This window comes from Garra rufa, chromosome 23 (assembly GCF_049309525.1).
Source record: "Garra rufa chromosome 23, GarRuf1.0, whole genome shotgun sequence".
NCBI classification, from domain to species: Eukaryota; Metazoa; Chordata; class Actinopteri; order Cypriniformes; family Cyprinidae; genus Garra; species Garra rufa.
Window position 1 is genome coordinate 15,115,486 of NC_133383.1, and position 24,406 is coordinate 15,139,891.

At 32.8% G+C, this 24,406-nt stretch overlaps 1 protein-coding gene across 1 annotated transcript; it reads right to left on the reverse strand.

The window, feature by feature from the left end:
- Positions 1 to 26: 26 nt before the first annotated feature.
- LOC141299405 (protein phosphatase 1E-like) lies at positions 27 to 21,710 on the reverse strand. The gene is made up of 6 exons (XM_073829763.1): positions 21,595 to 21,710; positions 14,638 to 14,837; positions 10,712 to 10,900; positions 10,488 to 10,631; positions 8,606 to 8,699; positions 27 to 6,453 (listed from the first exon to the last, which is right to left on the reverse strand). The coding sequence occupies exons 2-6, from the start codon at positions 14,701 to 14,703 to the stop codon at positions 5,510 to 5,512; spliced, it is 1,437 nt and encodes a 478-aa protein (XP_073685864.1). The 5' UTR covers positions 14,704 to 14,837; positions 21,595 to 21,710; the 3' UTR covers positions 27 to 5,509.
- Between the last annotated feature and the right edge of the window lie 2,696 nt (positions 21,711 to 24,406).

Consider the following 24,406-nt stretch of genomic DNA (forward strand, 5'->3'; position numbering starts at 1 on the left):
AAACAAAAGCTCTGAGAGTACAGTAGTGGTTTCTCATCAACACAGGTTTAATAGAATACAGTGATGACCATCAGTAACATAGGTTTCTTTTTTTTTTTTTTTAAAGATACGTTTGTTTTTTCCCCTCTAAGTTGTCTGGAAACCCTTCCTCAGCTTTGTTTTAGAGAAGAAGAGCTTTGAAGAGCTCTCTTCGCTCATGGCTTGCGTAGGTTCATTATTGCTAGCAGAAAAAGAGCAGTACTGAACAGTACATGGACAAAAAGCAGTGACAGCAAGTGAGGAGGGCTAACCGTCATGAACGATCGAGAGCATGCCCTCGACGCAGAAACTATCGCTAACAGGGGAAATGCTGCGTCTAACAGTCAGTCCACGGGGGGGCAAGGCTCAAGAGTACGTGAAGACGAAGTGAGATGTTCTTCTTGGAAACGGAACCATCCGAAAACTTTGGTCCTTTGACTCATTACCACTCGGTGAATAAGCGAGAGCCTGTGAATGCATTACAGACGCCCAGTGCTGCATCTGTTCGAGTTTGCGTGCTTCCAAGTAGTTTTCAAGTACGTACTTCAGTGAGAAGGGGGCGGGGCCGAGGGTTACTGAAAAGCGTTACAGACTTCTGTATCCATCTGAGTTATCAGTGGTGATTAAAATAGCACATTTAGAAGACAGACGTCACATACACATCCCAAACGTTACGCGCACCCACGCACACGCTCAAACACACGTACATGTATACAATATATGTAAGTTACTACACTTCCGATATATAATTTGTGCCCCGTAAGAGGTGCTAGAGGAATGATCGTGAGGGAGATTGTACATGATGGCGAGGGCCAAAGGGGAAGGTTATCTCTGAATCTACACTGCGTATATATCATCTCGAGCACAGCTTCATCACAAGGTCCGTGTCCTGTGAGCTGCACTCATCAATCTCTGGTCATCAATCCTGTCTCGAAGGCCGTATACGAAGGTTTTCCGCTTCTAGTGCAGATCTAGGATTTACGAGGCAGGACAGCCGGTGGCGTGCTTAGAAACTTCCACAAAGGGTATAAAATCGGGATGAATCTCGTAATGGATGGTAGATTCCGTACATACATTCGGGACAGTCTGGGCATCTCGTAAAAGTTTCATTGATCCTGCTCCACGTTTCTGTTTCAGTACATTCGACATCTGGATGTACATTCTGGACCAGTTAAAATGCACCATAACAGATCAACTTCAGAAGCCCCTTTTTTCTGATACGAGAACACTGATGATGGGTGTTGGGCTTTATGCAGGTGAATTTCGTGGTTGGAAGCAGATGAGGAGAGCTTGCATGACAATACACAGGTGATGGATGTTTATGCCCTGCCCCCTCCTGTTATTCATCCCTCCGCCAACAGAAAAATAAATAAATGGAAATTGATTAGTGCAATGGCACGGTAGGGATGGCACAAGTCATAGACATAAGAGGGAAAGAGTTAAGGGTTGCAGCATCGCTAGTCAGAAACACGCATGTGTTTTGTGTCAAGCACCAGGCCTACGCAGGTATCTTGAACAGAAAAATCCAATGGCGTAGCGACTGCGTACTGTGACATTATTTTACTTGCCAAATATGAAAACACGCATATAACTTTGGTGAGAAAAGTGGAGATATTAAAGATTAAAAAAAGCGAATAATCAGATGAATGGTGACTGTTATAACAGAAAAGACCTTCATTCATCTTCGGAACACAAATTGGGATATTTTTTATTGAATCTGAGAGCTTTGTGAACCTGCATAGACAGCACAGTGTTCATCTTGTGAATGAGCGTTGAAGACGGACATGGAAGAGAAGAAATTGTTAAATAAAGTTATTTTTGTTTTCTCGTAGCTTCAGAACATTACAGTTGAGGCACTGATGGACTATTTTAATCATGTCCTTACTACCTTTCTGGGTCTTGAATGTGTCAGTTGCGTTGTTGTCTATTCAGGGTCAGAAAGATTTCGTATTTCATCAAAAATATCTTAATTTGTGTTTCGAAGATGAACAAAGGTCTTACAAGTTTGGAACGACATGAGAGTGAGTAATTAATGACAGAATTTTCGTGTTTGGCTAAACTATTCTTTCAAGTTAGTAATGAGTTAAACATGAATGTTTAAGTACACTATATGTACCATTTTAAAATGGCAACAAATTCTCTCCTAAGTGGTCTAAGTGTTGTATCCATTTCTAAGTAAAGAAACTGGTAGTGTATAGAAAAAAAAAGTGGTAGCGCGATCGGATTTACTCTACATCCACCTCCTAGCCTGTCAAAAACAGGCCCTTGTTGAAAATAATAAAGGCACACATTGTGCTGCTGAAACTCAACTATCCATGTCCTCAACACCTGAGGGGCACTTCAGACTACGAGCCTCTCCTGTCAGCCTTATTTTGTTGTCAAGCAAACCTCTCTTGCTACATTTACACATCCCATACAAACCTACACTACCAGTCCAAAGTTTTTGAACAGTAAGATTTTTAATGTTAAAGAAGTCTTCTTGGTCTGCTTACCAAGCCTGTATTTATTTGATCCAAAGTACAGCACAATTTTGCAGTATTTTTACCATTTAAAATAACATTTCTATTTGAATATTTTAAAATGTAATTTATTCCCATGATTTCAAAGCTGAATGATCACATTTAAAAATATAGTCTAATAGAAAACCGTTCTTTTAAATAGTAAAAATATTAGTTTTTGCTGTACTTTGGAGCAAATAAATGCAGGCATGGTGAGCAGAAGAGACTTCTTTAAAAAAAACATTAATAGTCTTACTGTTCAAAAACTTTTGACTGGTAGTGTATATCTGACAATTAATCAGATCTTAATTCAGCTTGCCAATATAAAGATAATTAATAAGACATATTTGACCAAACATATTTGTTTTGAATGGGAGGTTAATACATTAAGATTATCTTTCTCAACAGGGTTTAACAACACGCTCTTGTCGATGTACTACAGCATTGTTTAGGGATGGTAGTGTGTCTCCTGATGAATACTCAGTCATTTTCTTCTTTGGTTTTAAAAACTGAAAATGTATATACTGCATCTAAATTTAATCTGATATGTTTCTCTCCAAGGCAATGATTGGAAAAGCAACAGGTGTTGTCTGTCAGTGGGTTATGTTATTTCTAGTTGGCGTCATCAAAGGGTGGCAGGAGATATGGTGAATGTGCAAATGCTTCAACGTGGCAGCCGCCCAAAACCAGCCCAGCACTTTCCACAAATAGAATACAAAATAGACCTTAAAATTGTATCTTTTTGTTATTTCAACACACAGTCAGTGAAAGTGGCACTTAACCTTTAACGTCTTGAGGTCAAACTAAATACTATATGAGTTGGTACATTTTAGAATCTTATCAAGATTTTGCTATTTCCTAGCAATAAACATTAAATTAAAAACACAATATTAATAAATTAAAATTATCCACCTTGTTCTTCCCGTAAAGATTGGGCACAGCCATTTTTAAATGGAATGTGTCTGGCTTCCAGTGTATTTTTAGCTATACAAAACGGCTTGTTTTGCGGTTTGATTTAGCAAATTAGTGTGTTTTACTATGTTGTTTTAATGTATTATCTTAATTATGAACACAATGGATTGTAGTGTAAACCGTTTTATCATTTACTGTACGCTGTTATTCCTCTTGTTATTTCCGTACAGTGGCTTATGAACCAGAAAACAGCTTACTTCCGCATTGAAAAATAAGGTGGATACGAGATGGGATACAATTTAGAGTTGTTGTTTTTTACTATTTGTGAAAAGCACCATTTATGGCTTTTAGATAAATGGACACGTTTAACAAAATGAAGGTAAAACATGGGGTCAAAAACAACATCTAAAAACATGCTAAAAACATAAACACACATGAATATGATGCCACTCGTTTCTCAATGACTCATCACAGCCAGGTCATAATTATGCCTGAGCTGTAATTTATAGACGAATCCTAATCTGCAATTTATAGACATTATCACATCCTCGAGTAACCAGTTTATACAATAAGTATACGCTTTAGATGAGGGAAAAAATAATTTTAGAGGTCTACGAGGTCAGTTTCTCTAAAGATTGTAGTGTTTAAACATTAAAATGGCTTCAGTAACCAACACACAAGATCTGTACTCCTGTTGACTGCAATTACCTGCTTGATTCTACACTGGGTTTGCTTGAAACTTCACTTGTGTGTGTCTGTGTGTGTATGAACAGAAGAGAGTTATCATAGTGTTAACAACACTCTTTTTCCCCCCTTCCACACACAGACATGCACACAAATCAAACTGGACCAGAGAGAGGGTTATGAGGAGGAAGCTGGCTGAGAGTGATGAAGGATTCTGATAGGCTGGCTCATATAAGATGAGAGTGGAAGCGTTAAAGCAATGTAGGTTCTCATATGTTTGATTGTGTTTCTGTTCCAGAGCTTAGTGAGCTGCCTGATTCCTACATAGACAGCCGTCTGTGGAACCTCAGCATGGACTCATTTGGACTCTACATAGGCAGCAACACTTTATCTCACAACTTTGAGCTTTTTGTTAGAATTCTGAATTTACATCTCGCAATTGTGACTTTTTCTTAATTTCATATTCCAAGACAAAAAGTCAGTGTGAGCTGGAAAATCAGAATTCTGGAGGCAAAAAAGTTCATAATTATTTTTTTGCTTTGAATTTTGAGTTTACATCACACAATTCAGCTTTTTCTCGGAATTATGAGTTACATCTTGTACTTCTGACTTTGTCTCAGAATTCTGAGAAAAAGAAAGTTCAAAATTCATGTTTTGTTTGCTAAAATTTGAGTGTACATCTGGAATTGTGAGATAAAAAGTCAGAAGTGCAAGATGTAACTTATAATTCAGAGTTTATTTATAGATGTAAATTTCAAATTCTGAGACAGAACTGTAAACTGTCAGAATTCTAAGGGGAAAAAAGTTCAAAATTCATATTTCTTTTGCTGTGACATCAGAATTTAGAATCAGAATTCTAAGGGGAAAAAATTCACAATTCTTAATTTGAGTTTACATCCTGCAATTCAGACTTTTTCTTGGAATTATGATTTACATAGAATTCTGAGATAAAAAGTCTCAAAATTGAGTTCAGCAATTCAGCAATTCTGACTTTTTTTTTCTCTTAATTCTGAGTTTGTATATATAATGAAAATTTGTACATCTTTTTTATAATTTTATTCTGTGGCAGAAATTAGCTTTCATACTGATAATCTTAAATATTTATAGCACACTCAAATATTGGGTAAAATAGTCAGGATTAAAATATAATAAACTGTTTAAAGATTTTTAACTTCTCTCTTCATTCTGGGTTTGTGTTCTGCCCAGAGAATACATGCAATGCTGCCTTAAAGTTTGTTTAATACGAGGAACTTTTTAGATCTAAAAATGCTGCCTATGAAGGCTACTCACTAGGTTTTGAAACAGAGTATGCATGTATGCATTCGTATGCCCCTATTCATGAGCGTGTTTTAGCTTCAGGGACGGAGGGCGGCATGATGGGGCAAGGAAGTTGTCGATTAGACCCTTTTGCTGTGGGTTACATGGGGAAAGGCTATCCCAGGCTTCCTCTCTGGAGAGCGGAGAGGATAGGGCACACTAGGGAAGCAGCTCATAGGGCCGTGACTTTCTCTAGCCCTTCGGACCAGGCGCTGCGATTCCCTCCTCAGGGGCATGACCTCCAGCCGCCTCTTCCTGCGGCCCTCCTGGGGGAAGAGCGCAGCCACCTCCAACAATTGTCCATCTGAGGTGGTCTGCGTGTAGGAGGGCACTCTGGGTTTAGGCTGGGGCTTTTGCCTGTACCCGGAGGGGCCGTCCTCTTGGTAGGGGCGCCAGGCTGCGCCGGCCCCGCCGTAAGGGGGTATCAGGTCTGGCATGACGGTTCTTGTCGGGGGGAGGCTGGATGAAGCTGGGAGCCTGAAGCAGCCAGTCTCTGCACGCAGATCCGGCCCCGTGATGCTCAGACTTGTTCTGTCTGTAAACGAATCCATGCGGTCTTCGTAGGCCAGGTCGGCCGGTGCAGAGCACTGCTGGAGTGGCCAGCCGCTCCGGTTCTTGCCTCCATTCTCTGCCCCTCCATCTTGACACACCAGCTCACTCTGCAAGGACTCTATTTCCTCTTCTTCCTCCTCCTCTCCCGCGTCCTCTACCGGCTCCTCTTCCTGCTCCTCCTCTGGTTCATCTGAGGGTGGGGGCAAACGGGGGTCCCTGAGGAACACCACAATGACTGTGATGTTGTCGCTGGACCCCGCGTCCCGGGCCGAGGCCACTAGCTTGTGGGCCACCATGGCGGTGTCCCCGTTGTTCTCTTGCAAGTGGTCGCTTACCACTCGCACGGCTTCTTCTGGATTCACCGTATCATAGAAGCCATCACAGGCCAGGATCAAGTAGTCCTCGCTGCCATCCAGGTTGAAGGAACTGCAGTCAGCGTCACCACAGATATAGGGCTTGTGTTCTGAGTCACCTGTACATGCAAATGGAAAATCAACTGAAAGTGAATATCACAAATATATATATATATACACACACACACACACACACACACACACACACATACAGTAAAGTAACAAGTAAGTCACAAAAAATCAAAAATTTTCAGAAAGTCAACTGAGATCAGAATTCTGAATTGCACTTCTGACTTTTTAATTTTAGAATTAATGTAAATTTCAAATTCTGAGACAAAAATTCAGAACTGTGAGATCAGATTTATTCTTGGAATTATGAGTTACATAATTCTGAGATTTATCTGAGAATCCTGAGATTGCATTCAGCAATTCTGACTTTTTTTCTTTTAATTCTGAGTTTTTATATATATATATATATATATATATATTTCAAATTCCGAGACAAGAAGTCAGAACTTTTTCAGAAAGTAACAAGTCACAAAAAAATAATTTAATTTTTTTTTCAGAAAAGGTAAACTGTGAATTCCTTACTGTTTAATTACTATAACAAAATTTATATATATTATATTTATATATACATATATATTAATACATATATTGTATTTTAGAAAATATATAGTAAATATATATAGTAAAGTGAAATCACATTTAATATTTTTTACATTTTATTTTTCATTCTCATTAATCACAATAGCATTTCTCATTGATCTAAAAACCAACATAAACGAAAGGCATTAACTAAATACAAAATTTTAAATATAAATATTTTATAGTAAAGTAACAAGTAAAATTAAATAACTAAAAAAACTATATAAATTGAAGGCACTACAACAAATATAAATATATATATTTTATATTTTTATATATATATTATTATTTTTATATATATATTTAATATATATTATTTATTTTAAAATGTATAGTAAAGTGAGAATTAAAAATTAAATAAAAAATGATATGTGATCAATTTCTCATTAATCTAAAAAAATCTACATAAATGAAAGGCACTACAACAAATACAAAATTTTAAATATAAATATTTATGTATTAAAAATATATAGTAAAGTGACAAGTAAAATCACAAACATTTTTAAATATATAAATATATATATATGCGCATATGTATGTGTGTATATGTTAAAGTGACAAGTAAAAAGCACATTACATTATATTTTCAGACTCAGCAATGCAAATAATGGCATAATGCAGTGTCCTAAAATATTCTTCAATCTTCTGTTAAACTAATTATAATTTCTTATTTGCTTCTTTTGATTTTTTTTTTTTTTTTTTGAGTACAATATGACTTGGACATGTTCTGTCTGGACTTGTTTGGTGTTTGTAAAAGACCAGTTGCCTAGGCTATGGCAGAATTAGCCTTGCTTGTCCTATTTATGAATCAAGAGCTTTAAGGGAATTAAATGCTAGACTGATAGGATTATCTGACAGATTAGCCATCAGCATTTAGGGAGTGAAACGGTTCCTGTGCAGGAAGTTGTGGGAACCCTGCCCAAGGATTTTGCAGGAGGTCAGTCTTTGTTATTGCAGGGATGCTCATTAGCCTGAATGCCGTAATCTTACCCTGGCTAATGTACATACTGTAAAGTACACTGATAATTTATCAATAATTTATTGAGGTAATGAAAAAGTTTGTATGCTTTTTCAACTCCAACCACAGTTGGTCTGATTACACAAGTTTTGAAACAGTAGGGTGGTTTAAGTTTTGACAAGAATCGATATTGTTTTTCGAAAGCACACAGACTCAGCTACTGATTTAGACCTGCACAATCTGGTTACATTGATTACATTGAGTCTGTGCCAGGGTTTGCTTTCTAAAACACTGTCTCCTTCATACTGAAATCTATGGTGTGATGATAAAGGGTTTTCTGCTGTGGCCTGTATATCCGCTTCTAAAAATATGCAACCACTGACCTTTAGTTCACTTTAACTTACAAAAGATCCAGCCTAAATAAGTGAATACTTGAAAGAGCACAAAAGCAAAGGCTTTCACAACCATCTTAAGGATGCCTTTGGCTCAATTACTGGGATTTGTGAAGCGTATTCTCTGTAAAGCTGCTTTAGAATACTGTATGTATTGAGAAAAGCACTATTCAATATAATTATGTAGGCTGTCACAGCATTTTACACAATGTTTGCTAGGAATACAATCAGAGCTGTCAGTTTAGCTTGTTAAACTGTGTAAATGGCCCATACCGATGGCTCTTGACACGGACAGGCTGCCGTTCACCCTCCATGTGCCGAACCAGATCACACACCCTCCCAAAGCCTCAATCCTCTTTTTCTCATCCTGTACACGCATAAACAAACAAACAATATGGTCATGAGGAGTCATTAACCATAATCATGTTCAGTTCAGTGTCAATTAGTGAAACTAATCAGCTGAACTTTGACTTCTATTCAGTTTCATTATATAGATAAAGCTCCAAAGACGTGGCTCAACAGATCCACTCTTGGGAGTGCATTATGTAACACAGATTTGCTGTCACATGACTCTTGTCAATTGAATGGACTGTGCTAAAGAACATCCCACATAAAGAGCTGAACTGAGATATAAACGATAAATTAAAAATACATTATGCAAATTAAATTGGCATATATAAACTTGTACACCTGACCATTTTATTTTAGTCTAATAAAATTAAAAATTAAATTAAATTGGCATATATACCAATTTATATTAGTCTAATAAAACAAAATAAAAAATTAAATTAAATCAAATTAAATTGGCATATATACTTGGAACACCTGACCATTTTATATTAGTCTAATAAAATAAAAAAATTAAAAATTAAATTAAATTGGCATATGTACTTGGAACACCTGACCATTTAATTTTAGTCTAATAATTTTTTTTTTAAATTAAATTAATATAAAATGGTCATGTGTTCCAAGTATATATGTCAATTTAATTTGGTCTAATAAAAATAAAAAAATTGGCATATATACTTGGAACACATTACCATTTTATATTAGTCTAATAAAATAAAATAAATTAAATTAAATCAAATTAAATTGGCATATATATACTTGGAACACCTGACCATTTTATATTAGTCTAATAAAATAAATTAAATTAAATCAAATTAAATTGGCATATATACTTTACCATTTTATTTTAGTCTAATAAAAAAAAATTAATTAATATAAAATGGTCATGTGTTCCAAGTATATATGTCAATTTAATTTGGTCTAAGAAAAAATAAAATAAAATTGGCATATATACTTGGAACACCTGACCATTTTATATTAGTCTAATAAAATAAAAAAATTTAATTAAATTGGCATATATACTTGGAAAACCTGACCATTTTATATTAGTCTAATAAAATAAAAAAATTTAATTAAATTGGCATATGTACTTGGAATACCTGACCAATTTAAATTAGTCTAATAAAAAATTAAATTAAATTGCTATAAATATAAAATGGTAAGGTGTTTAAAGTATATATGCCGATTTGATTTAATTTATTTTATTTTATTAGATGAATATAAAATGGTCAGATGTTTAAAGTATATGTCTAATAAAATAAAATAAAACTAAATTAAAATAAACTTGGCATATGGAATTGTTACACCTAACCATTTTATATTCATCTAATAAAATAAATTAAAAATATTTATATAAAATTGGCATATATACTTGGAACACCTGACCATTTTATATTTTTCTAATAAAATTAAATCAAATCAAATCGGCATATATACTTTAAACACCTTACCATTTTATATTAGTCTAATAAAATAAAATTAAACTAAATTAAATAAATTTGGCATATGGAATTGGAACACCTAACCATTTTATATTAATCTAAAAAAAAAAAAAAATAAAAAAAATAAATAATAATTGGCATATATACTTGGAGCACTTGGCCATTTTATATTAATCAAATAAAATAAAAATACATTAATAAATTTGCCATATATACTTGGAACACCTGACCATTTCATATTATTCTAGTAAAATAGACATATGGACTTGAAACACCAGACCATTTTATATTAGTCTAATAAAATAAAATTACAATTAAATGTATTAAAAAAATGTCAAAAATAATAAGAAATAAGTCATTCTCACCTCTCTGTCAGGTTTGTGTGGTTTCATCAGCTCCACCGGTTGACCTTTCTTTACCATCATGACCTGAGAGTCGCCCAGCCAGGTTACGTACAGCGTGCGACCCCTCAGAAAGGTCACGACCCCTGTGGTGCCACAGCGCAGGTTCTGTTCCAAACATATACAGATGCTGTCAATGCAAAAAGGGCTGATATGAGCATCTTGATGTTTGAGGGGTAGAAACTCACCTCACGTGATGCCTTCTGTATGAAGCGCTCATCTGTTAGCTTGAAGGAGTGACACAGAGCCTCTCCGGCGTCTTGACTGAACATTTCTTGTCTGACCAGATTTACGTGCAGGTGATTGGCAGCATAGATGGCAGCATCCACCCCACCGTGACCATCAAAAACGCCGAAAAAAGCCTGCTCTTCCTGATCCTAAACACACATACTTTGTTAGCTTTACCTCATTAAAAAATAACTTAATTTTTCATTTAATTGATGATTGCAGATTACATGATTCAAAGTGTTTTGTTACAGTTGCTAAACTGAAAGAAATGTTCCTGTTGTTATTCATTAAAAAATAGCTTATTGCCACATAAAAGACCTCATAATCCATTCTTAATTGAAATAAATCCCTGTAAATGTCTCAATCCGTGCGAAACGGAAAACAAAAACAGGCCAACCTCTGGCATCCAACAGATCAGAAGCTGCTCTCTAATCAACTGCAGTCAACGTAGCTAAATGAAATATTACACATGAGAAATATATGCAGATCAAAATGTTGGTGCTTCCTCTTGTCGATCGCTTTTAATTATCAGCAGCTTACGAATTATTAAATGGCTTCGTTCCATAGCAGGCCCGGTCAAACGGAATAAGCTCTCATTGGTATAAATACGGATTTCATTATGGAAGAATCCCTGAGCTGCCATTACTGTGACACTGTGTCTGTGCTGTACCCGAGCGTCTCGAGATAATATGAAAATGCTCACATTTAGTTGAGGTTTTTATGACACATGGATGCATTCAACAACAGTTTTGATTTTGATTAATTTGTTCTTTTTTTATTAATCACTTAATACAATAATCCACATCTTATCTAATGCATGCAATGATCTGTATGCAACAAAATTAGTTTTTCACCCACAAGGGGACAAAATTAAGTGGAGGATATATGTAAAACAAACAAACAGTACAGGTCAGGATAATCATAAATTAAAAACATTAAAATGGATCTTGCAACTTTTTATTGTTAGTTTATAGAAAATGAAATGCATAATCATCACAGACCCTAAGTCTCTGTGATTTAATTTCTTCTGGACTAAAATATTTGCATAATATGCATAAAATACAAATCAAATGCATCTTTTTTTCTATTGCAGGTCATTAAAAAGTTTGTGATTTAGTTTCACTTTTTTGGTGCCTTTTCCAATAGTTATTCTGAACATTTCAATCTAAAAACAGCTCTCTAGGACTGAAATATTAGCATATAATTCAACACTCTGTATTCTATGCATATGCATAAAACAAACACAAATCAAATACATACTGCAGCTTTTTTAATTGTAGTGAATATAAAATTTGAATTAATATATGTATATGAATTTACTGGATCATATACACCTTTTGTGTTTTTATTAATATTTTTGTGATCATTTCAAAGTAAAAATTGCTATGTAAATTAGATAATACTTCCGGCAGTAGTGAGTATTATAAACATATGGAAGCACATTCCTGCCACATGAATAAAAAAAAAAAAATGTAAAAAAAGATTGCGACTTATCTCGCAGTTCTGACTTTTTTTCTCAAAATTGATATGTAATTTTAATAGACATAAAGAAATAAAGTCAAAATGATAATAACTTGCAATTCTAACTTTTTGTCTCACAAATACGAGTTTATGCAAGTTTATATCTCGCCATTCAGATTTTTTTCTCACAATTCTGACTTTTGACTTTTTCAATTGTAAGAAGAAAATCTGAACGGTGAGAAATAAACTTGCATATGCAAGTTTTTATCTCGCAATTCTGACTTTATTTCTCACAATTGAAAAAGTCAGAATTGTAAGAAAAAAATCGGAACGGCGAGATATAAACTTGCAATTCTGACTTCATTTCTCACAATTGAAAAAGTAAAGTCAGAATTGTAAGAAAAAAATCTGAATGGCGAGATATAAACTTAAAATAGTCAAAATTATGATAAAAACTTGCAATTCTGACTATTTGTCTCACAAATACGAGTCTATATCTCGCCGTTCAGATTTTTTTCTTACAATTCTGACTTTTTCATTTTTGAGAAATAAAGTCAGAATTGCGAGATAACTTGCATATGCAGATTTTCTTACAATTGCAAATTTATATCTTATAATTTTGAGAAAAAATTCAAAATTGCAAGTTATAAAGTCCAAATTTTGATGTTGTCAGAATTGCAAGTTTATGTCTCACAGTTCTGACTTGATAGCTCGCAATTCTGAGAAAAAAAGGTCAGAATTGTGATATAAAATCCTACTTGCAAGTTATAAAGTCAGAATTATGTGATATAAACTCACAATTGCAAGAAATAAAGTCAAAGTTGTAAGATAAAAAGGCAAAAAGTCAAAATTGCAAGTTTATATCTCGCAATTCAGAATTTTTTTTCCTCGCAATTCTGACTTTTTTCTCAGAATTGTGAGATATGAACTCACAATTGTGAGTTTGTCAAATAATGTAAGTCCAAATTTTGATAAATCAGAATTGTGAGATAAGAAAAATTGTCAGAATTGTAAGATAAGTTGCAATTACCTTTTTATTTTTTATTCAGTGGCACTAACAGGCTTCCATACATATGACAAACGTAATTGTTTTCGCTTTTTACATTTTTAATAGAATTCTTTTAACTACGACAAAGTGTACTCCTGAGTGTGCATCTTTTTTCCCCCATTTTTATTTTATTATTATAGGACAGTGTAGAGCAGACAGAAAGCGAAGTGAGACAGAGAGAAGGGGGTGGGATCGGGAAAGGTGCTCAAGCCAGAATTCAAACTCGGGATGCCCGTAACACTATGATATGTCGGCGCACTGCCCACAGGACCATTGGCGCCAACCAGGTTGCATCATTTAATTATGTTAGGAGCATTCTAGTTTTGTATGTTGCTCAGGGGAACAGCACTGATAGAACAACAACTATGTTTATGTTTCTCTCTCTCTCTGTGTAAATGCATTGAATGATGTCCACTTATGGCTGAGACTGGTCTCTGATCTGCTTCTGCCTAAGGCAAAGGGATACTGGTGTTTGCCAATAATACCAGTAAAAGCCCAGCATTTGTCAAACGGCTACTGGATGTGACAGATGAAGAACCGCCTATGAGTAAAGTGTGGTAGGGAAGAGCGTATTGATAAAACGTGCTCCCATTAGGATGGAATATTCCCCACAGTCGTGCTTTAGGGAGAGTCTATTTCATGCTAGTGGACAGCAATGTCACAGTGTCTGCTCTTATTAGCGGAAGAATAGCCCACACATCTCATCTGAAACAAAGTAGATCTGGACGTGAGGCGGCAAATCTGTCTGCACTTATTGCTTTCCGGTGAAGGAGCACATTCTCGCTCGACTGGAAATTACACTGACAATCAGGAAAGAAATTGCATAATGCTGCTTCTTCAGAGATGTTAGGCTCAACACAACTCTATTACACAGAAAAATTGATGTTAAGTGTATTGATGCTTTAGCATCAACCTAGATATTTGTATGAGATGTTTGTTAAAGTGCGGAAGGCTCAGCAGAGGCCTTGAAATGAGTTTTTGATGAAAAACACTCATGAGCTGCTGACAGCCTTAGTATTCATCAGCTGTTAGATGACTTTGAATTTGCCTGTGGGTCGGAGCTGTGGCTTAGCAGCTTGCACAAATCCTCAGACATATTGAGCCCTGTTGCTCATTCGGGTGCTGCAGGATTAAATCCATCTTGCAATATTTCCTGATAATATTTTATCCCTTCTGGGCCTTGAACGTGTCATTTATGTTGCAGTCTATGCAGGGTCAGAAAGCTTTTGGATTGCATCAAAAATATCTTAATTTGTGTTCCGAAGATTAACGTCAAGTCTTACGGATTTGGAATGACATGATGGTGAGTAATTAAATACAGAACTATCATTTTTGAGTGAACTCATGATCAAGTGAAAGTCATGATGAAGGTCATACCTGTAGATTGAAGAGCGTGTTGAAGTCAGGAATGACGACGTGTTTGTCTTCCATCTTTCGGCGCATGTTTTTAATAGCGTGGATGGAGGTCTCATAGTATGGCAATTGGCGGCGGCGATATGGGAACTCCTTTAGCCAATGACAGCATGTCTCGCATAGCTTATTGAAGATCAGCCGGGCCAGCTTCACCGACTCAATCTCTGTCGTGGCAAATAACATGTTACATGTTATACAAGCGGAAATAAACACTCTGAGCTGCTTAGATTCAAGATGACTAAGCATCCATTCTTTCATATGTCACAACAGTGTTAAAAAACACATACATGCATCATACACAAACAGACAGTGCTGTTTTTTTTCTCACAAGCCAAACAGATTTGATTGCAATATCATACTGGAAAGGAAGAGTGCATGCGCTGCTGATTAAATGCACAGTGGAAGCGGAATCGAGGACAGTGGGCAAAAGAGGCCATCTGCCAACTGAGAAAGAGAGAGAGGAGGTGACTGGTTAATGATGATGGGATTGTTCCAGCTCTGGTCTCTGTGGACTAAAACTGACATTCCGTCGTTCTGTGAAGTTCTTGTCAATATCTCTCAAGCACACGCTCTGCCTTTACACCCACCTGTGAACTATATGCTGCTCTTTATGTCCTCAAAGCTTTCCAGGTAGTGATATAAAGTGTTTAAAGTGTTTAATGGATAACTATAAATAAAGTTGCCTATCAAAGGGATAGTTTATTAAAAAAATCTGTCATTTAATCATGTTTTTTTCCAAACCAACATTTTGGCAGATCAAAGTGCATCACATCCGGTTAAATGACACCAATTGCTACTGGTTCTCATGTCACTATGGAAGCCTGTTTCTGCCACTGAATAAAATATTAAAAAGGTAATTGCGACTTTTTATTCACAATTTGGACTTTTTTTCTCAGAATTGTGCAATACAAACTCGCAATTGCAGGTTATAAAGTCAGAATGGTGAGCTATTAATTTGCCATTCTGGGGAAAATTTTTTAGCAATTCTGACTATTTATTTGCAATTGCTAGTTTAAATCTTTGAGTTTAAAACTTCATTTAAGTGATATAAACTCGCAATTTTGAGAAAGTCACAATTGTGAGGTATAAACTTGCAATTCTGAAGAAAAAAAAATATTGTGAAATATAAACTCAATTCTGAGAAAAAAGTCAGAATTGCAAGATGTAAACGTAGTTCTGAGGAAACTGTCAGATATAAACTCGCAATTCTAAGAAAGTCAATTCTGAAAAAAAAATCACAACTGTAAGATATAAACAAGTTACAATTGCGAGACAAACGTGCAATTCTAAGAAAAAAAGTCACAATTGTGAGATGTAAACTCACAATTCTGAGAAAAAAGTCACACTTGTGAGATATAAACTCGCAATTCTGACGCTTTATCTCAAGTTTGTATTTCGCAATTGTGACTTTCTCAGAATTCCGATTTTATATCTTTAAATTCTGACTTTATAACACAGACATAAACACTATATAAACTCACAATTCTAAGAAAAGTCACAATTGTGAGATAAGTCACAAATGCTAGACAAACTCCTAATTCTAAGAAAAGTCACAATTGTGAAATATAAACTCACAATTTTGAGAAAAAGTCACAATTCTGAGAAAAAAAGTCACAATTGTGAGATGAAGTCACAAAGATAAACTTGCAATTCTGACGCTTTATATCTCAAGTTTGTATCTCGCAATTGTGACTTTCTCAGAATTCCGATTTTATATCTTACAATTCTGACTTTATAACACACAACTGTTATTTATTAAGTTAGAATTGTGAGATATAAACTCGCAATTCTGAGAAAATATTTGTCTTTTTTTTCCCAATCAGAACTGGACTTTATTTAAAAAAAAAAAAAAGTCAGAATTGCAAGAAATAAAATCAGAATTGTGATAAACTGAGTTTACATCTCGCAATTTTGATTTTATTTATTGCAATTGCAAGTTTATGTCATGCAATTCTGACTTAATTCCGACTTATAAACTCTTAATTGCGAGTTTATATCACACAATTCTGAAAAAAAGAATTGCCCATTTAAATCTTACAATTCTGACTTCATTTCTCAGAATTGTATGATATAAATTCACCAAAAATGCACCAAATTTGAATATCTGGAAGTGTGAATAAAATGTATAATAAAAACAGATACAGAAGACCTGGAATATACCATATGAGAATTACTTTTATTGGGCTTTTTATTGAGTTTTTTGTCTTCTGGTCAATGCATTCACTGTCTGGAAAAGTGCAGCATTAGCATTCTTTAAAGCATCTTTTGTTTGATTACAAAGAGAAGAAAGAAAGTAAATCATACAGGTTTGGAAAGACATGAGGGTAAAACAATTGACAGAATTTTTATTTTTGTGTACACAAAACCTTTAAAGTATCATTGGCAAGCATGTCATTTGTTTCTCAAGCTCATAAGAGCGTTTGCATGCCAAAACACATGGCAAAGTCCTAGATTTGCCTAATGGAGTGCCTGTTTTTTTATTACGCCATTTATTGCATATTTTTCCTAGGCTGCATTTTCGTCTGCCTCAGTACTGCCTTTGACAGATGTATTTTAGCATTGTGTGGCTGAAGAGCCCTTTTAGATTTTTTGATGGTTGTAAAAGTAGACATTACATGCTCTTTTCTCTTCCCTTAGCCTTTCAGATGCTCTCTCTGTCTTGTCTCCGTGGGCACAATGTCTGAATTTAATCTGCCATCTGAGGGCTGAGTTGGTGAACAGTATGTACTGCCATTGCCCTGAGCAGACGTCTGTCTGCCGCCCATTGTACTGATGTCAGTCGTTTCCACTGCTACGACTTACACTAAGCATACTCTCTGCTGCTGGAACAGGTCACGTCATGTAGGCCTGTTTAAAGGACTGTACCTCCCGTAAAACCCTTTATCAACTGTCCTAGCTGAGGCAAACCAGACTCGGCTCAAGTGGAGTTCTCGTTCTCTGACGTATTTTTGAGCGGTGCTTAAACGCAACACAGATTGCAGTCCATCTGGATTTATAAATCTACCGTCCATTCAGGAAAGTGTCTGGGATCAGCGGGCTATGTGAATGTCTGTGCTAACTCATGACGGCAATCGTTGGATGTGAACCACAGAGAATTATTGCAGCCTTCATGACTTGTCGGAATGATTGTATTTATGAGATCAGTGCACATGAACGCCACCACAATGTTGTAATTACCAGTGGAGAAACTCTGAATTTTCTTCCAGAGTTGTCATATGTCTATTAAAGAATTATGGTGGAAACAAATTGCTGTCGGTCATAATTAAAGATGAAATATGTCATTTTACTAACAGAAAACTAACAGAAGCTGAACTGTAATCTGTTTGGAAGGGCAAACCAAACTACATTTCCATTCTCTGTGGCAGCACAAGAATGTTAAAAAGACATAATAAAATATGTATTGAAATTCTAGACTAATTTGTCAAAGTAAACCGAAAAGATACAAATATATAAAGCAGTACGAAATGTTAAAATATATTTTAAAACATGCATATTAAAGTTTTATACTTTTTGTCAAAATAAATCGAAAAAATATAAATATATAAAGGCAGCACAAAACGTTTATATATATATATATATATATATATATATAAACATGGATATTAAAATCCTATACTATTTTGTCAAAATAAATGAAAAGATATAAATATGTAAAGCCGCAAAAAATTTAAAAATATATAAATAACATAATAAAATTATACTATTATAAAAAATATACTATTTTGTCAAAATAAATTGAAAAGATGTAAATATATAAAGAAATACAAAATGTTAAAATATAAAAAAAAATTATATATTGCATATATTTATATATTGAATTAATATGCACATTAAAATTCTCTACTTTTTGTCAAAATAAATCGAAAAGACAAATATATAAAGCAGGACAAAATGAAAAAAATATATAAATAACATGCATATTAAAATTCTATACTATTTTGTCAAAATAAATCGAAAAAATATAAATATATAAAGCAGCAAAAAAATGTTAAAATACATAAAAAAAACCATTCATATTAAAATTCTATACTGTTTTGTCAAAAAAAGATATGAATATATAAAGTAGCACAAAATTAAAATATATATATAACATGCATATTAAAATTCTATACAATTTTTTCAGAATAAACCGAAAAGATAAAAATATATATTTTAAAACATGCATATTAAAATTCTATACTTTGTCAAAATAAATAAAAAAGATATAAATATATAAGGCAGCACAAAACGTTAAAACATGCATATTAAAATTCTATACTGTTTTGTCAAAATAAATAAAAAAAGCAGCACGAAATGTTAAAATATATTATAAAAAATGCATATTAAAATTGAAAACTTTTTTGACAAAATAAATCGAAAAGATAAATATATAAGGCTGCACAAAACTAAAATATATATAAAAAACATGCATATTAAAATTCTATACTATTTTGTCAAAATAAATCGAAAATATAAAAAATATATAAAGCAGCACAAAATGTTAATATACATAAACATTAAAATTCTATACTGTTTTTTCAAAATAAATCGAAAAGATATAAATATATAAAGCAGCACGAAATGTTAAAATATATTTTAAAACATGCATATTAAAATTGTATACTATTTTGTCAAAATAAATCGAAAATAAATAAATGCATAAATCAGCACAAAATGAAAAAATATATAAATAACATGCATATTAAAATTGTATACTTTTTTGTCAAAAATCGAAAAGACATAAATATGCATGTTTTAAAATATATTTTAACATTTCGTGCTGCTTTATATATTTATATCTTTTATTCTGAAAAAATTGTATCGAATATTAATATGCATGTTTTTTTATATATTTTAACATTTTGTGCTGTCTTATATATTTGTCTTTTCGATTTATTTTGACAAAAAAGTATACAATTTTAATAAGGCAGCACAAAACGTTAAAATATATAAAAACACGCATAATAAAATTCTAAACTTTTTTGTCAAAATAAATTGAAAAGATATAAATGTATATAAAGCAGCACAAAATAAAAAATGCAAATAACATGCATATTAAAATTCTATACATTTTTTTCAAAATAAACCGAAAAGATAAATATATAAAGCAGCACAAAATGTTACAATACATAAATGACATTAAAATTCTACACTGTTTTGTCAAAATAAATCAAAAAGATATAAATATATAAGCAGTACAAAATGTTAAAATAACCAAATTAATAAACAAAATCATATTAAATAATTATACATTGACTAAATAAATGTAAAAAAAAATATAATACTAAAAACATAAAATTAATTATTTTATATGATACAAGTGCATTATAATTTATTATTTTCATGTTATGTTTGATGTTAAAATTATACAGTATACTGTCTAAATAAATTCAAAATATGCTAAAAAAAATTATTTTAAATGCTACAAGTGCATTATATGATAATTATTTTCATGTTATGGTTGATGTTAAAATTATACATTGACTAAATAAATTTAAAAATATAATACTAAAAACATAAAATTATTTTAAATGCTACAAGTGCATTATAATTTATTATTTTCATGTTATGGTTGATGTTAAAATTAAACAGTATACTGTCTAAATAAATAAAAAATATAATACTAAAAATACAATTATTTTAAATGCTACAAGTGCATTATAAATAATAATTATTTTCATGTTAAGGTTGATGTTAAAAATGTACAGTGCATTGTCTAAATAAATTAAAAATATACTAAAAATAAAATTATTTTAAATGCTACAAGTGCATTATAATGATAATTATTTTCATGTTATGATTGATGTTAAAATTATACATTGTCTAAATAAATAAAAATATATAATACTAAAAACAAAATGAATTATTGTAAATGCTACAAGTGCATTATAATTTATTATTTTCATGTTATGGTTGATGTTAAAATTATACATTGACTAAATAAAACAAAAAATGTATAATAAAAACATAAAATTAATTATTTTAAATGCTACAAGTGCATTATAATTTATTATTTTCATGTTATGGTTGATGTTAAAATTAGACATTGTCTAAATAAAATCAAAAATATAATACTAAAAACATAAAATTAATTATTTTAAATGCTACAAGTGCATGATAATAATTATTTTCATGCTATGGTTGATGTTAAAATACAGCATACTTTTTAAATAAATAAAAAATCTAATGCTAAAATAAATTATTTTAAATGCTACAGTGCATTAAAATGCTAATTATTTTCATGGTATGGTTGATGGTAAAAATGTAGTGTATTGTCTAAATAAATATAACAAAAAAAGATATAAGAACATTTTTAGAGATAACAGCAAAGGTAACCTAAATGTAAAAATAAAAGAAATTGGCATGTACAATTAAACAAAAATTAAATATGCAATATTGAGCGTTACAGATTAAAAAAAAAAATCTTAAATATAGGCCAATGACAATATGCCATTAACATATTGTATGTCCACAATCGAAATGCAAAGGAGTCTTGCCGGTGAAAGCGAAGTGAAGGGGAAATGAATCAGATCGGACACAATATCATAAAGAAAGGTGTCAAATATGAATTGCTCCTTTCTAAACCAGCCAAAACTGTGTTCTCACCTCAAATTCCTTTGCCATTTCAATTCGAATATAGAAAGATAAGAAAGCAATTCAGGCCACCGTTAAGTTAGTACGTGACCTAAATTTGCAGTTGAATAGGAGGCTTAAAATTGTGCAGAATGGCCTACATTTGGATCAAATATCACGAGATCTCTACTCGATAGCAAGGCTTCAATGCAGACCTGACTCATTCACTGGCTTTATTGACACTGCACAACTTCAGATGGATTAAGAAAATCACAATGAATCTACACTAGGCTTGTCTCGTTCAAAAATAAGACTTCACAGTCCAAGTTACGTCTATGTGGTGTGGTGTGGTTTTTATAGGGCACTTACGAGGCAGCGTGTCTGTTCCATCCTCCGCACTCTTGTTGAGATAGTACACGGAGAGATCGCTTTGCAGGATACTGTCTGCTGTACCACGGGCCAGGGCTGCGGCCAAGGAAAAAGGGCAATTACTGTAAAAGAGAGATGAAGAGAGAGACAGAGAGCTTTAAAACATCTGCTGAGATCACGAAAACATTATGCAAAGGAGCGCTTGATTCAATTTTTCCTTCTTTTTTCAGTACAGAGCGAGTGCTCATTAAACCGTGAGATGATGAGTAGGAGGCAAAAGCAATATGCACAGGTCAAAACAGAAAATGGTCAAAGATATTCCAGCTGAATATGATCACTGTGCATCAAAAACCGCTTTTTCTGTGTCTTTAAAAAAGCTTGTGGTGAGGAACAAGGGTAGAAAGCTGAACTGTAAGTGTTAAAGCCTGGCTTTTTAACTACTGATGTGAATATCCTTTTAGGGCTTGTCGCTCTGATGGATTGAGAGAGTGAAGAGAGGCACTCTAAAACTAGCATGACCCAAATCCACTCCAGCACTCTGCCGCTCTGAGAGCAGAGACCCCGCTGGATCACTGAAAATAAATACAACCGCGCGTTATGAAATCAAGAGCCGTCACTTAAAGACAAGCCCCGTCATCCCCATAAGAGGATTTCATAAGAGATGATTGTGGAATTCTCATCCGAACAGAACAGGGATCTCCCCATTAAATGACTGACAATGACTTTTAAGATAAGGACCAGAAATCCTACGTGTTCATATGGCGTATTGACATTATGAACACATTTTTGTGGTGGATTACAAGAATATAGAGGAAAATCTATATCTACATCTATCAATGTTGGAAACAGTTGCTGCTTAATATTTTTTGGGAATCTGTGATACTTTTTTCAAGGTTCTTTGATGAATAAAACGTTAAAAAGAACAGCATTTACTCAAAGCAGAAATCTTTTCTAACAATGTAAGTCTTTACTATCAATTTTTTTTATTTATTAATTTAAACATCCTTGCTGAATGAACGTTTTCATTTCTTTCAAATAAAGAAAAAAAAAAAATTACCCCAAACTTTGAACAGTAGTGTTTATTGTTACAAAAGATGCCTGTTTTAAATAAATGCTGTTCTTATTCATGTTTTATTCACAAAGAATCTTTAAAAAAAATTATCACAGGTTCCAAAAGAATATTAAGCAACACAACTGTTTCCAACGTTGATGATAAAGCAGCATATTACACTGAAAAAAATGATTTATTGGTAAGTGGTTGCAGTAGTTACATTTAAATAAACAAATTTTGTTGACTAACTTTCAAAAAAACTTTTTTTACTTAAATGCAGCTAAAATAAATTGATTGCAACCACTTACCTTGAAAAAAATTATTAATTGAATTTACTAAAAATTTTTAGTGTAGAATGATTTCTGATGGATCATGTGACACTAAAAAACAGTAATGATACTGAAAATTCAGCTTTGATCACAGGAATAAATGCTATTTTAAAGTATATTAAATAGAAAACTGTTATTTTAAATTGCAATAATATATTTGACAGTATTACTGTTTTAATTAAATAAACACAGCCTTGATGAGCAGAAAAGATCTTACTGATCCAAAATTTTGAATGGCAGAATATATATGTGACCCTGGACCACAAAACCAGTCTTAAGTCGCTGGGGTTTGTTTGTAGCAATAGCCAAAAATACATTGCATGGGTCAAAATTTTTGATTTTTCTTTTATGCCAAAAATCCTTGAGAAATTAAGTAAAGTTCATGTTCCATGAAGATTTTTTGTAAAATTCCTACTGTAAACATATCAAAATGTAATTTTTGATTACTAATATGCATTGTTAAGAACCTAATTTGGACAACTTTAAAGGTGATTTTCTCAGTCTTTTTGATTTTTTTGCATCCTCAGATTTCTGATTTCAAATAGATGTATCTCGGCCAAATATTGTCCTATCCTAACAAACCATAAATCAATAGAAAGCTTATTTATTGAGCTTTCATATGATGTATAAATCTCAGTTTTGTCAAATTTAACCTTATGACTGGTTTTGTGGTCCAGGGTCACACACACATATATATATATATATATATATATATATATATATATATATATATATATACATATACATACACACACACACAAAGTTTGGGATTGGTAAGTGTTTTTTTTCTCTTATGCTCACCAAAGCTGAATTTATTTGATCAAAAATACAGTAAAACAGTCATACTGTAAAATAATAAAATTTAAAACAACCTTATTTATTGTAATGTATTTTAAATCTAATTTTTATTCAAATTTTGGTGCTCAAGAAACATTTCTTATTAATATGTTGAAATCAATGTTGTGCTGCTTAATATTTTTGTTGAAACTGATTTATTATTATTATTATTATTTTTTTTTTTTAAATAATTATTTTAATAAATGTCTTTACTGTTGCTATTATTCAATTTCATCTTTGCTAAATTAAAAAAATCTTTAAATTCTCACTGATCCCAAACTTTTAAATGGTAAATGGGCCATTCTACAAAATTGATTTAAAACGTTGTGGAAATGTTTAAGAAAGTGTCAATGGTTTTATCAATAACATAAGGTAAATGAATAACAATTACCATTTAAACAATATTTCAAGTGTGATTTATGATTGAAAATTGATCATACTGATTTCAAAGTTAAGGATTCATTAGGTTGAATATATATCGAACCAAAAACTATCATAACATCTTAATTAATAATTCAGTATACTTTGTTTTTTAACAAAACAAAGTTTCGGTCGTGACAGCACATTTTTGATAGTGACAGTGACAGTAATGTAT